The 14,201-nt window shown below is 48.4% G+C and overlaps 1 protein-coding gene across 4 annotated transcripts in view; it reads right to left on the bottom strand.

Annotated features, from left to right (window-relative positions):
- The window catches only part of NPAS2 (neuronal PAS domain protein 2), a 179,246-nt gene that overhangs the window by 49,185 nt on the left and 115,860 nt on the right, over positions 1-14,201 (bottom strand). For all 4 annotated transcript variants that reach the window (XM_054474289.2, XM_054474286.2, XM_054474287.2 and 1 more), the window contains exon 5: positions 9,523-9,612. In XM_054474289.2, the coding sequence (XP_054330264.1) occupies positions 9,523-9,612 (90 nt within the window). The remainder of the gene's footprint in view (positions 1-9,522; positions 9,613-14,201) is intronic.

The raw sequence follows: 14,201 nt of genomic DNA, 5'->3' as shown, positions 1-14,201 counted from the left end.
AGCCTGGCCCATTTAATTTGAATTGAAATTTAAACAGCCACATGTAGCTAGTGGCTACCATATTGGATATGCAGGTAGGAGCTCACAGTGGACAGAGGAGACAGGCGCCTCTCTCTTCCTCAGTTTCCCTCAATAAACTCATCCACTCTCACAGCTTCAAACACAATCTGTATACACTTTCAGGTTTGAATATCCAGCCAACTCTCTCATGTGCCAGCCTCAGCCTTCCAACTGCCACTAAGAAGCTCCCTGGGGACCACAGATGCACACATGTCCTGAACATTGGCATTCTTTCCCACCCATACCATCTCCAACCCTTGTGTTTGCATCTCCATCAACAGTATCATCAGTTGGTTACCTGCCTGTCCCAGACACTCTGGTGGCACCTTCGTCTTCTCTCCTTCTTGTCCTTACCCTCAAACCAAACAGTGTCCATAGTACTGCTCATTTTTCTCCCTCAAATTCTCTGCTCCATCCACTTCTATTTCTCCAGCTTCCACCCTAGTCCAGACCCCCATCCTCTCTTGCCTGGGAATGATTTGGCCAAACTGGTCTTCCCACATCCACTTTGGTGCCTGTCCAATTTGCTCTCCATCAGCAGTCAGAGGAGCCTCATATTAGATCAAGTCACAACTGTCCCTTGGCTTCTGACTGCTCCAGGAACAAAGTCTCAACTGCTCAACACAAGTTCACGGCTCTTCACAGCTCAGCCTCTGCCTCTCCCAGCTCCCAACACTTCTCTAATCCTTCCGAGCCTTTTTGCCTCCAGTTTTCCCTCTGTTCTCCCTCTGAGCCTCACCTGGGCTGTTCCTTCAGGCAGGAACATGCTGCACCCTCCCCTAGTGTTTAACGAAGCCCTGTGCAACCTGCAGGTCCCTGCTTTGAAGTCACTTCCTCTGAGAAAGCCCCAGGTGACACCCTCCACCCCCACTGATGATTTAAGGGGCTCTGAGGGGACAATGACCCCCTTGATGGGACATCAGGTGACATGGCAAGGTGTGAGAGCTCAGAGCCCAGGCTTGAAAGCAGGTTCTGCCCCTCCATGCTGCATTTTCCTCAGTTTCAAGATGAGGAAACCATGAGGGTTCTATGAGCTCACTTGTCTCCACTGCTGATAAAACAGCACGTGGCAGACATTCAATAAATGCCAAGTGTGATTAAGCACTGAATGACCAGTTACAGAATGACTACAAGGGCACCTGCACCACAGTGATATTTTCCTGTACAGCTATGTGCTGACTTGTGCATTCCGCCTCCCTCTGTCCAACAGGAGCTTCAGGAGAGCAGGGCCCAGTGCCTTGTTCACCACCACATCCCTGACGTCCAGGATGGTACCTGGCCTTCCAGATGACTGAACTGACCAGCTGAAAGAATGGCGTGGCCAGCACTATGACAGGCATTAAAACAAGGTGCCCAGAGAACACTGTGGATGGTGTGCTGCCTCCAAAATGAAAGGGTAGAGGAGACTCCTGGGGAACAATTTCCAGAGGGAGGAATCCTTGAGTGGGAACCAGGGGACAAGACAGTGTCGGCCAGACAGGGTGGGAAGGTGCTCCAGCCAGGGGGCTCAGCATGTACAGAGGCATAAGGTGGGTACCCTGACAGCACTGCAGGAAGGTGGGAACAACAGGGAGGGCGAGAAGCCACGACAGAGGAGGTTGCACAGGGAAGCAGGGCCCAGAAGAGAGAGGCCTCGGAGGAGTCATGAAGCACCTGAAGAAAGGGGGCGGCAGAACTGCTCGTGCATTTTAAAGAGATCCTGCTTGTGGTTTGGAGGGAGAGAGCAATGGAAGTCAGCTGGAGATGGCCAGGGTCCCAATAGAGACAGGGGAAGGAGTGGAGAGGAGCAGACAGAGTCCCAGGCAACTCATCAATATCGTAGTCCAAACAATACTTGGTGAGGGCCGCCATGTGCCAGCCGCTGTTGGGCATGGGGAAGACACGTTGGGAAGCAGGCAGAGCCCCTCCCTGCCTGCAGTCAGTGTTCTGGTGGGTGTGAGGACAGTGGACACAGCTTGGTGGCTGATCAGAGGACAGGAGGAGGGAAAGGAAGGACTCAGCGTGGCTTCCAGGCTCTGGCTCGGACGCACCGGTCTTTATCTTTATGGACGAAACTCTACCAGGATCCTCTCTCGTCTATGCTACCATTTCTCATTCTGGCTTTCTCCAAGTTTCTTCGGATGTTCCTGGTTTTATTTTAAGCCCATTCTCTCTAGTTTTTTTAGAAGATGACTCATGTTCACAGATGACAGTAGTCTTTCTTCATAAAGTTATTTCAAATACTTGAAAATGAAAACTAAGTGACTCCATGGCCTCTTCTTGGAGGGCTCCACCTGAAGCCACTTCCCCTGACAGTGGGTGTGGCAGAGAGCAAGGCTGGGTGGCTGCCTGGCCGGGTCACCTGTGTGACAGAACTTTACAGATACAGGTCCAAGGGCCAATATCAGGACACAGGTTCCGCACAGAATAAAGACGAACGCTGGATGCAAGTAGGGGCAGGTATGATATGTGGGAGGTTGCGAGGATGGTGAATTAACACACAGAAAGGGCTCCGGACTGTGCTTGGCTCTTACATGTATTTGCTAGTACACTGCTATTATGCTATTTCCACATGCTGAAAACCAACACAAACAATGATAACTTGAAATTTTTAACCCTAGTGCTTACAGGGGAGAAAATTACATTTGCAGTTGAATGGTCCCTTGAATGAGCTGAGTTCTGTTTATTAAAATAATAGCAATTACGGAGACAAGGGAAGGAATGTGCCATCCACAGCCGTCTTCACAGCCGAGTCCCACGATCGGGAAGGTCACCTGCCTGTGGAGGTGGGCAGTCCTCTCTCCCAACTGCCTGACGGGCCTTGAACCAGCAGCACCAGTGCAAGGACACCAAGCTACGTTAAATGAGCCTGTACTAAAAGCACACTGAGGCTGAGCTGGAAGTGGACTGGATGGACACCTCCTCCCAGAGTGTCCCTGAGGCGCTCTGGCAGTTTTGGCTTGAGATCTGTGCTGGCTGCAGTGAGAAGAGGCAATGGTGAGCAGCCCTGGAGAAACTTCACCTTGAGAAAAGAACGGCTTAAGAGAAGTCACTGGGGCCTTGCTCTCCTTAAAGGTCCAGGAAGTTGGAGGCATATTTGATCCACTTAGATTCAGTTTAGATTCAAAGTCAAACTAACGGCCATACAGCTAAGCTTTCAGAAGGTAGTGTAGAGAACGGCTTTGACTTTGTAATAGTAAGAATTAATTGAGATATAAAAGGTACCAATTATACAGAAAGAATCTCTGTTCATCAAAATGCCCTAAAAAAGGGGGAAAGGTAAGCCACAAAGTGAGAGAGGATATTTGCAACACATACGTCTGTGGTATGGCCCAAAATTAAGGTTCTAAATTATATGCTGCCTTGGCATCTGGTAAAATTGGAAGGGCCTCAAATGGTCTAACTGCAGGTTCCCTCCCCACACAGACCCATGGATGAGGTCCCCCAGCCACGCCCCCCCTCTTATCACGGGGACAGGTACAGTTTCTGCTCATCCCTGAGTAGCAGGTTGTGGAATTATTCAAACAAGTCAATCACATCCTCCTGTGGGGACCAGCGGTCACCTCACCCTCTTCTTACTGCACAGCCTGCTTCCCACAGCCCCTGCTGGTTCACTCTTTTCCCACGTGCAGCCCCCTGTGGCCCTGTGTGGTCCTCATCTGGGCTGTGAGTATCTGTGACTAATTAACTGCTGTTGGCCTCATCCAGTGTCAGCTGTGGAGTGTTCAGACATCCGCATTACCCTAGGGTGGGGTGAATGAGAGGCAATTAAAACAATACCTGCCCACAACTTGTGTCCGGATCGCGGAAAGAAAGCCTACTCACAATTGCAAGAAAAAACCCAATCAAAGAGGAGGATGTCCAAATACCTGAGCAAGTAATTCAGAAAAGATGAAATCTAAATGGCTGACAAACATATAGACACTCAATCTCATTGGTAATCGAGAGAAAAGCAAAGTACAACTCCATGAGACACCTTCATGTACCAGACTGACAAAAACAAGAAGTCTGACAATGCCAAGTTCTGATGCTACAGCACTGCGACGTCTCCACCTTGCTGGTGTGGGGCAAACTGGTGCCACCGCTATGGAATCATTCTGGTGTTACTTAGTAAAGGTGGAGGCAGAGCTTCCCTCAACCCAGCCCTTCTACATCTAGTCAGTTCTCCAGGGATGCTTGCAAACGTTCATCAGGAAACACTACAGGATGTTCATGGAAGCACCTTCCAAGAATTCCTAACTGGGATGAATGCAGGAATTGCAGCACACTCCTACGATGGAACACACCCAGCAATAAGAAGAGCCCACAGCAGCTACATCCGCCAGTGTGAGGCAGATGCGAAGCACAAACGATGTTGAGCAAACGGAGAAGTCACAAGAGTCCATTTTCAATGATTCCATTTACATACAGTGAAACAAAAGGCGATACTAACTTAGAGTTTAGCAGTGAAGTCAAAGTTGGTGAAACTACAAAGGACAACAAGCAAACAATGACCTTAAAAGTCAGGAAAATGGTTGCCTCCAAGTGGAAGGTGGGAGTGTGATGAAAAAGGGGCAGAGAGGAGCTTCTGTGGTCCCAGCCGCGTTCTATTTCTTCACCTCAGTGACAGCTGCATGTATGTTCACTTGATCAATTTAATACTGAACATATGTTTTATACATACATCTGTATTTATGGTATATAAAAATCAAAAGGCATAAAAAAAATCTAACTAGAGGCCTGGAATCTTTTAATCCATGATCAACTCTAAGCTGCAGATGCACCTGTCAGGGCTCTGTTCCAACCCGGAGACACCTCTGACAAAATGATGTGGATCAGGTGGGAGCTTCCAGCAGGTGAGGGCAGGGTGGGGTGGGAAGGGCAGAGGGAAGCTTCCTGAAAAGGTATCTCATGGCCTTGGCGTTGCTGCTATGTTTTGTGATAACACAGGCCAGGGGCTTTGGCTTTCCTTTCCTGGGATCTCCTCCTGCCGTGCCCCTGCCACAGGAACTCGGCTCCATATCCCGTTCTGGTCTTGTATTTTCTTCTCGCTGGGGCTTGTACCTGGCGAGCCCGCATGATACGAAGTATTTTCTGGCCTGCAGATTTCTCCAATTTTATGAACAGTTGTGCCTTATTTTCTCTGGGGAAGGTAGGGTTATCCATGCACATAGTTCTCACATCCAAGGCACTCCCCACCCATGCCAAGCTGCTTGTACTTGCTCATAACCCCAGTTACGAATTCAGTCCCTCGTTCAATGAACACTTAGGCACATGGCAAATGTTCAGGGCTGGGAATATGATGTCTGCCTTAAGAGCTTAGCATGATCCAGCTCATTAGGCAACACCGCACCTATGAACAAATCAGAAAGCAACCCAGGAAGCTAACTTTCAAAAAGTCAAATAAAAGCCCAAACAGGAAACACAGATTATGCCTACTTTTGGTCTCTCATTTGGTTCTGCCTCAGCCATACTGTTTCCCCATTCTGTCCAAGGCACGTGACTCATACCCCTTGGATCTCTCCTGCAAGGTTTTCATTCCAGAGGCTCCCGTGAGCCCTTGGCCTCCACTGTATGCAAGTCTGTCTTGCTCATGTTCCTTGCCTGTATCAATTCTAGACACCAAAATGTGCTGGTGTTGCCACTATTGAACAATTCTCATTATTATTGTTATTTTTTTTTTTGAGCCAGGTCTCACTCTGTCACCCTGGCTGAGGTGCAGTGGCGTGATCTCGGCTCACTGCAACCTCCTCCTCCCAGGCTCAAGCGATTTTCCCACCTCAGCCTCTCAAGTAGCTGAGACTACAGGCATGCACCACCACACCTGGCCAATTTTTGGATTTTTTGTAGAGACAGGGTGTTGCTGAGTTCCCTAGGCTGGTCTTGGACTCCTGACCTCAAGTGATCCACCCAGCTCAGCCTCCCAAAGTGCAGAGATTACAGGCGTGAGCCACCGCGCCTGCCAGTTCTCATCTTAAAATCACTTTCACTTTGAGCTATTTTATTCTTTTTTTTCTCTGCCAATTTGGTAAAGAAAGTTCTAGGCTATTTCATCAGAAATTGCTGTACAAAAATCTATCACATGAGCTTCTGTTACATCTGAGATGTTGGCAGTGTGAAGGAAACAGAGACTTGAAGCCCCACAGCCTGAGAAGTGGGAAGGAATTCTGGCTGCTCTTATACGCCTTACAATGGCTCTCCAATCCCCACCCACACGAGGGGCATGGGAGGGGACCCCGGCAGGCCAGCCTGTGCTTGGTGTGACACCAAGAGGGGCATTGCTGCTGGGGCCCACAGCCTCCTGCCCCCTGGCTACCCTGTGTCCCGACCTCCACCTCAAGAGCTGCCTCTTCCTCGAGGACTGACCACCACCTCTCAGCTCCTCATTCTCCCTTTCTGAGCCCCACACCCTGAGAACATTCAGCTTTACTGTGTCCTGTATAGGATTCTGAGGAGTGGTTAAGCACCAAGCTCTAGAGCCAAAGTGCCTGAGTTCAAATCCCAGCTCTTCACTGTCTGGCTGTGGAACCTTGGGTAAATTATTTAATCTCTCTGTGCTTCAGTTTCATCATCTGTGAACTGGGTAACTATGTACTTCATAGGATCCATAAGGATAAGGAGAGCAAATATAATACAGCCTCGCTCTGGGCCAGGCACGGTTCTATGCGCCTACACATATTAACGCATGTTAGTGACTCTTAATGGTGCCTGCTACATTGTAAGTGCTCAGTGTTAGTCACCCAAGGTTTAATGGGTAAAATCTCTCAACAAAATTGCAAAAGGAAAGACAACCTCACAAGTTTTGAAATGTTGCATCATCTGTGGAAAGGACCTGGGCTCACAGGGAGTGATATTTAATAGTTAGTTAAGTATGCATCTAAGTAAACCAAACCAAAATCAGAATTCCTAAATTATGACCCAAATCCTGGGCACCAGAAAGACACCAGAGCAGAGTGGCGACCAACTTGGGTTCTGCAGTCAGCTACCCCCGGGGTAAGCCCCACTCTGCCTCTCACTGCCTGGGCCATTGGGGCTTCCTCCCCATAGCGGAAGTCATAGAGGTCTGACTCCCAGATCCGCTCCTCTGCCCAACCAGCTGTATGCTGATTGCACCAGGGAAGTTTCCATCCTCAGCAGCCTTTGCCTACCCACTTGCAAAGGAGGATCCTGGTGAAAACTGGATAATGAAAGCTGAAAGTAAATTGCAGTTAAATTTGGGGACTGCCTGGCCCAGGCTCACCTGCACTAGGGAGTTGAGGGTTGTCTCACTGTATGTGCCTGGGCATGGGTATATATACAGACTCTTAGTTTGCTTTCAAGTAGGTCCAGCATTGATAAATTAGAGTCGGGTCATTTCTGGCCCTTGTAGAATTAGAAAATAATTTATGAAAGTGGTCCTAAATTGCTCCATAATTTAGTCGGAAGAATTTCCCTCTTACTTTCTAAGTCCCGTCTGCCACGTACAGCAACTGGGTCATCAGATAATTACAAGAGCATAAAGCAGAACAGTGCAAATCCTGTTTACCCAAACAGCTCTGGCTCCTGTCTCTCATTCCCAGGTCAATAAGCAGCCACGTGTGGTTGCTTTCGGTCAGTGCCTACCACTGCCGAGCCCTTGCCATTCAATACAAAACACAAGCGCCCTCCAAAGAAGTACCCCAGCTCCTCTTCTGTCATCAGACACCCTCAGATCAGCCCAGCTTCTCTGGGGTGATGATGGGGATCACTTCTGTATTCATGGTGTCAGCCCCATCACTAGCTTCCTGGCCAGAGATGAAAATCAAGGTGCAGCTGCACCCTTAGCTTCCTCCTTCAGGCTGAGTGAGGATGAGCCTCTTCTGATGGCTATCAAGAGGAGAGAGCCCCCCAGCTCCCCACCACCAGCCTGACGCACCCTCGTTTTAGGAAATGGGCTGGAACACAAAGGGGAGACAGATTAGGTTAGATTAGGGCCTAATGGGAAGGCATCTGTTTAGCAACATAAAAAATGCTTTTGTGGGCCACGGCTCAGTGAATGCAAAGGAAAATGTAGGCGGCGGCTTCGATCTGCACACAGCATCATTTGCACTAACAGCGGGATGAGGGAGTGGCTTCCAGGCAAAGGTATGGCCCAGGATGATGTGGAGCCCTGAGCCGTCAGCACAGCTGGGCTCATCACCCCAAGGCAGATGGAAGCTGCCCATGGAACAAGGCCACGCTGTTCCCTGGGCAGGGGCAGCTAAGGAGAGGGAACCGCAGTCCTCCAGCATCATCCTGGCCCAAGCTTTCCTATGTGTGAACCCAGGGCAAGCTTTCCTCTTTTCGTCACATAAACTGGCCGCCCATCCATGGATGAGCAGGGGTGGGGGGTGGTGCGGAAGGTTTTGGCTGGGCTCATTGAGAGGAGAGTGGAGAGAGGACGTTTTTTTCTTGTCCATCACACGTGCTGCTCCTGGTACAGCTGTCATTCACAATGATGCTCTGTGCAGATCGAAGCTGCCACCTAGGAACAGGAACAGGCAATGGTGTGGCAGGAGATGGAAGCCTGGCCAGATGCCCATGAGGGAGCCTCAATGGTGGGTCCTCCACCAGCCAGGTACAGACCCGTGAGTCACTTCATCCTGTGTCAGGGGTTACCAGAGAGCCAGCAAGGCTTATGCAGAGAGGAGGGAGGGAGAGAGGGAGGAAGGAAGGAAGGGAGGGAGGGAGGGAGGAAAGGGGGGAGGGAGGGAAGGAGGGAAGGAGGGAGGGAAGGAGGGAAGGAGGGAGGGAGGGAAGGAGGGAGGGAGGGAGGGAGGGAGGCAGGACAAAGGCAGAGGAAGGAGGGAAGAAGAAGGGAAGGAAAGGAGGGAAAGAGTGGGGAGGGACATCTGTCAGGGCCTGTGACCATACCACAGCCCCTTCTGCCACCTTGGAGCGTCCATCGTGCACTTCTGGAATGCAAAGCCGACCCTCTCCTGGTCCACCCAGACACTCCTCACTCCCCAAGGCCTTCTAAGACATCTGTCTTCCCAGAGCAGTTCAACCCCCAGGGACCGGCCCTGCTGCCGAACCCTTACCACCACTAAGTGTTGCTACCCACTTGCAACCTCAGACATGTCCCAAGTAAGCCCCAAACCATGTTTCAACCCAAGCCATCTGTTGTCCTCTCCCTTGATCAGCTGTCAGGTGACCCTGGGTGTCTGTCAGCCTCCATGATGGCTCTGAGCTCCACTAACAACAGTGCTGTGACTCTCTCATCAGTCCCCATTTCTGACCCAGAAAAAGAATCTGTAGCCACAGCTCCCACTCCAGGCCTTGCATGTTCCAGGATGGCACACGCCTGCATCTGCCCTTTTCCTGGAAGGCTCCTGGGTCCTTGACCTCAGCCTGGTCCTGTCCCCAAAACTCAGCAGTCCTTTACTCTCCACCCCCTTCTCACCTGCAGCCCCCTGACACCTACACCACCTTCCACCTGAGATCTAATGATTCTCAACAGAAACATGATAACGGGAACCGGTAAAGGCCATCGGAGCGGAAACTCACCGGTAAATGCCCAAGGAGAGGCGTGATACTGTCAGAGACGTAGATGATGCTGCCGTCTGTTGTCACTGCGATAATGAAGCCGTCCAACGCCTGTGGAAAATGCAACATTTGAAAGCTCCTTAGCAATGCGTTTATGGAGGAGCATGTCACTGAAGCACAGGACACTATTTTAGGACACTGGCTTTGTTTTATAATCCTCAGAATATTTCCTTGAATAACCTCACGGCACTTCTTGGCCTTCCACGGAGGACAGCTTCTTACAGAGAATGTGTCTGGCCCAGGAAAAGCGTTTGCAAAAGCACTACAGGATCAGTGAAAAATGTGACCTAGTGACATAATAAAATAACATTTAGCCATGGAAATTCCCTAAGTAGGTTTAATGATAAGCATATTATTAGCCTGATTCAGAACCACCCTTGCCGTTAGAAAACATCAGACATTGTTTATGGTTCCCATCTCCCTATCCCTGCCATCACTTTGAGTTCAATGGTAAACATTTGCCCTGATAAAGATATCAGACCTAACAAATGTATTAAAAACAGAAAGTGTGCCTGTTGGCCAAGGCAGGCCTCTGTTCACATTCATTGCCACAAGAGAAATGCCCACTGAAGGGACTGTTTGTAAAGAACATTCACATTACTCTACAGGGCTGGGCGGGTGTGGGGGTTGTGTAACTCAACTGGATCCATAAGCATTTCAGGATGTCTGAAAAATCCATGCATTTGAAAGTCTGTACTGAGTGCCTACTCTATGGGGGGCACACTGTCCTGGGTGCTTGTGATATAACAGATTGAAGGTGGGCAAAGCTTTCTCATAAAGCAGACACTTTTGCTCGTGGATTTTTTTTTGAGATGGAGTCTCACTGTTGCCCAGGCTGGAGTGCAGTGGCATGATCTTAGCTCACTGCAACCTCTGCCTCCCAGGCTCAAGCGATTCTCCTGCCTCAGCCTCCCAAGTAGCTGGGATTACAGGTGCATGCCACCATGCCCGGCTAATTTTTGTATTTTTAGTAGAGACAGGGTTTCACCATGTTGGCCAGGCTGGTCTTGAACTCCTGTCCTCAAGTGATCCACCTGCCTCAGCCTCCCAAAGTGCTGGGATTACAGGTGTGAGCCACTGCGCCCGGCCACTTTTGCTGGTTTTAGATTGTTTATTGGGATTTATTTTTGTGTGGATGCTTGCAATGCTTTCATAAGATGTATCTGACAGTTGATTTCTAAAATAAAGACGACATAATTCAGCAGAGAATAGGATCACAGTGGCAACTGGCTGTCTAGGGTGTGCCAGTGAGGGGGAGGAGACTAGAAATGAAGCCTACCTCTCCAGAAAGCAAGTCTTTAAGGGAATAATAGCTCAGGGAGACTTTTACTGGAAACCTGTCACTGTCGGTTCACTGACTTTTTCTTTGACTATTTTCCCCGAATCTGGACATTTTTCTGCTTAGGAAAAAAAGTGAAATATGTGCTTAGAAAGCTCTGGAAACATGTTGCATGGACTCAACTAGATGGTCACATGATGTCTGAGAATCTGTGTGGACAATTCATTCTTTCACGTTAGGAGGGTGTGGCTGAAGTGCATGGCAGCGGGAACCCGGAAGAGGCCACAAGCAGTGCATGAAGGGCACCTTTATACCATGCCGAAAGGGGAAAGAGTTCTTTTCACCAGGAAAATTAACACTAGACTCATTTATTACTTTACACTGGCAGCTGGTAGGATTTAGACTGAAAAACAGATTCAAGTACGTTTCTTAAATGGAGCTCATCCTCTTGGATGACATCAGTGGTTCTCAACTGGGGGCAATTTTGGTAACGTCTGGAGGCATTTTTGATTGTCACCACTGGAGTGGGTGGTGTGGGCATCTAGTGCTGCCAAACATCCTGTAATACGCAGGAGAGCCCCCACAACGAAGAACTACCAGGTCCAAAATGACCATAGTGCAAGATTGAGAAACGCTGGGTTAGATTTATGAGTTACGGTAAACGAAGAAGTACATCCCAGTAACTTTTCCTTCCCAAGTATTTTTCTAAAAATGTTTTAAAGTCATCTATGCAGCCCTCTAGGAGGTGAATTTTTTTAAGGGATAAGGGCACTGTTGATGACATCAGTGAGACTTTTCTGGAAAAAGCAGATTGGAAAGCTGGGAAAAGCAAGGGCAGTGCAAACGGTCTTGCACAGTGAGCCCATGTCCCTCCTGAATGTCTAAAGCAAGCGGGTGTTAAAAAGCTGAAGGTATTTATAGATGGGAGATCATTTTCATCAGCTCATTGGCATTTCCATCAACTCTATGAGAACTGCACTGAGTCACTGCTTTAAGAAAGCTTGCTGTGGTTCTGGAAGTCCCATCAGTAGCATCTGAAAGGGATTCAACAGCAAGTGATCGCAAAGTGCTGTGCCCCTATCCATGGAAGAGTGATTTTGACTGGGGTGTTTCCAAAGGTGCCATAATGGCCCAGAATTTTATAACCGCCACACACTAGAGGGAAATGAGACCTTCCCTTTCTGCGAATTCCTGAATCAGATGGAACATTTCTTGTGTTCTTTGGGACAACCTCTGGGCTAAGAGAAGAGATTGCTTTTCTGATTAAAATTCAGAAATTCCACAAGCTCCCTATTCCACAGGCCACAGGCACTTTGTCTCCTTTTGAGTGCAATTGTTCCAATGCTGGCGGCCACAGTCTTTGCCAGCTGATACTTTACCAGCTTGGCTGGTCTGCAGCCAGGTCAATTTTGTTTTTTCAAACTTCACAGCTACGTGAGTCCTCCTGGAGTCTGGTTTTGTGCCTCTCTGAGAGAAGAGGGAAGAAGACGGGAGTCACATCTGGAGGGCATTAGCAGTTCCCTAGGGACATGATGGGTTATCTCCTGGGCTCTGTCCTCATTTTAGAAAGGGAACATCCTGGCCACTAAGACATGGAACCTGGATTCTTCACAGTCTCTGAAATGGCTCTGAAAAAAACAGAGGGATGGGCAGCTGGAGAGAGACCCATGCTATGGGAAGGTTGCCCTGGACAATGATGACATCACCGTGGGAGCTCCCCATCTCCCCCAACCACAGCTGGGGCTCAGGCCATCAGGGAAGAGATGCTAGGGGGCTCCAGTCACTCAGCACTAGGTCTGTGTCTACTGAAGAGGAACAGGTTGGAAGAGAAGCCTGACACAGTCAGGGTCAACAGTACTAGTTGGTGGACTTCCCAGACCACTCACAGCTGCCATTCACCCAGAAGGCCTGCTGGTTGTGCAGGCTTAATTTCAGATCCAATTCATTCATCTAGCATGATTTCCTTTCCACCGGCTTCTAGGAGTCTACACCGGGAGCAAGGGAAAGTGCATAAAGACTATACAAATATCAATCTTCCTTGTCTAGAAATTCCAGTATCCTGAATCTCAGTCCTGTCTTCTAGCCCCAAAATTTATTCATTTTTAACTGTACAAAAGCCCTATTTCCTCAAATACTTTTGATAGTTTGAAACTCACTGGGAAAAAAAAAAAGGTTGTGCTACAGGCTCTTAAAAAAAGGCTGCTGCTATAGGGTTATGTGTTTTAACTACTTTTCCATAAGAATTAAAAGATAAATCGATTTATGTAAATTAGCATAATGATACATTAATTCAACATTTCACAAGCTGCTTTAAATTTAACATACTTAAAAATGCATTGCTTCTGCAGAAAGTTCTGTATTTTCTTTAAATATAGTTCACATGTAGATTTAAGTATCTTTCATCTTATGCAAATGTTCATTAATGCGTTTACATTTCATAATATTTGGACATCTTCATTCTGGCATTTTCTTACTCCAGTACTTTCTGTTTTCTGCAAGTTAATCTATGTAAATTGAAGTTTACATCAGTCTTATATAGGCACATAAGATATGAGAGAGAAAGATTTATCTCCAGAAACCACTCTCCAAACACCCTGCCAGGAACCACTGGTCACAGCCAGCGTCTAAGCTCATCTGTCCCAGTTTGCCTCTTCTTGGTTGCGGGCCTGGATATGCCATGCCTGGAGCTTTCTCTGACCCACTGCCATATCCATATACTCCAAAACTTATCCCCAGGTGAGAAGCCACAGCACCTTGGCAGTTGTTTCTGTAGAGGCTTATGCTCATCTGTATTGAGGAGTTTCACCCATATACAAATATATGATGTTGAGGAAGGGCACTCGTTCAGATCAGCCAGGTTTTCACAAACACAGCCCTGTAGATGAGTATGGGGCCTCTGACCCAGAGGGAGGAACATGAGCATCTCACTCAGCACAGAAAGGGTGTGAGCTGGATGGGGAGGAACGGGATCCCTGTGGCTGATATCCGTATGCCATGTGGATGTAATATGAGTTCAAGTTCAAAGCATATCTTAAAAAGATAACTTTTAATTTCAAAACGTGTTTCTACTAAGGGAAAAATGTATAATCATAGCAGTCTAAAGAGAAGACTCTCTGAGTCAAATGACAGTGCAAGCTGATTCATCTTCCCTCTGTCCTTCTCCTCTCTCTACCTACCTCGAACTCACCCTTCCTGGCTCCCCAGCAAGGTGTCCTCTGGTTGTGACACCATCAAGGGGCTCATCCTGTGGTCACTGTAGTGAAAACACGTGACCACATTCAATTTTGGGATTCTTGTTGACATGGCCCATACGCAACAGCAGACAGAGAGCCTCAGGGAGGGTATCTGTTTCAAAGCCAAG

This window comes from Pongo pygmaeus, chromosome 12 (genome assembly GCF_028885625.2).
Source record: "Pongo pygmaeus isolate AG05252 chromosome 12, NHGRI_mPonPyg2-v2.0_pri, whole genome shotgun sequence".
Lineage (NCBI taxonomy): Eukaryota > Metazoa > Chordata > Mammalia > Primates > Hominidae > Pongo > Pongo pygmaeus.
The sequence above is the reverse complement of the archived record's forward strand: the minus strand, read 5'-3'. Positions and strand labels throughout refer to the sequence as shown.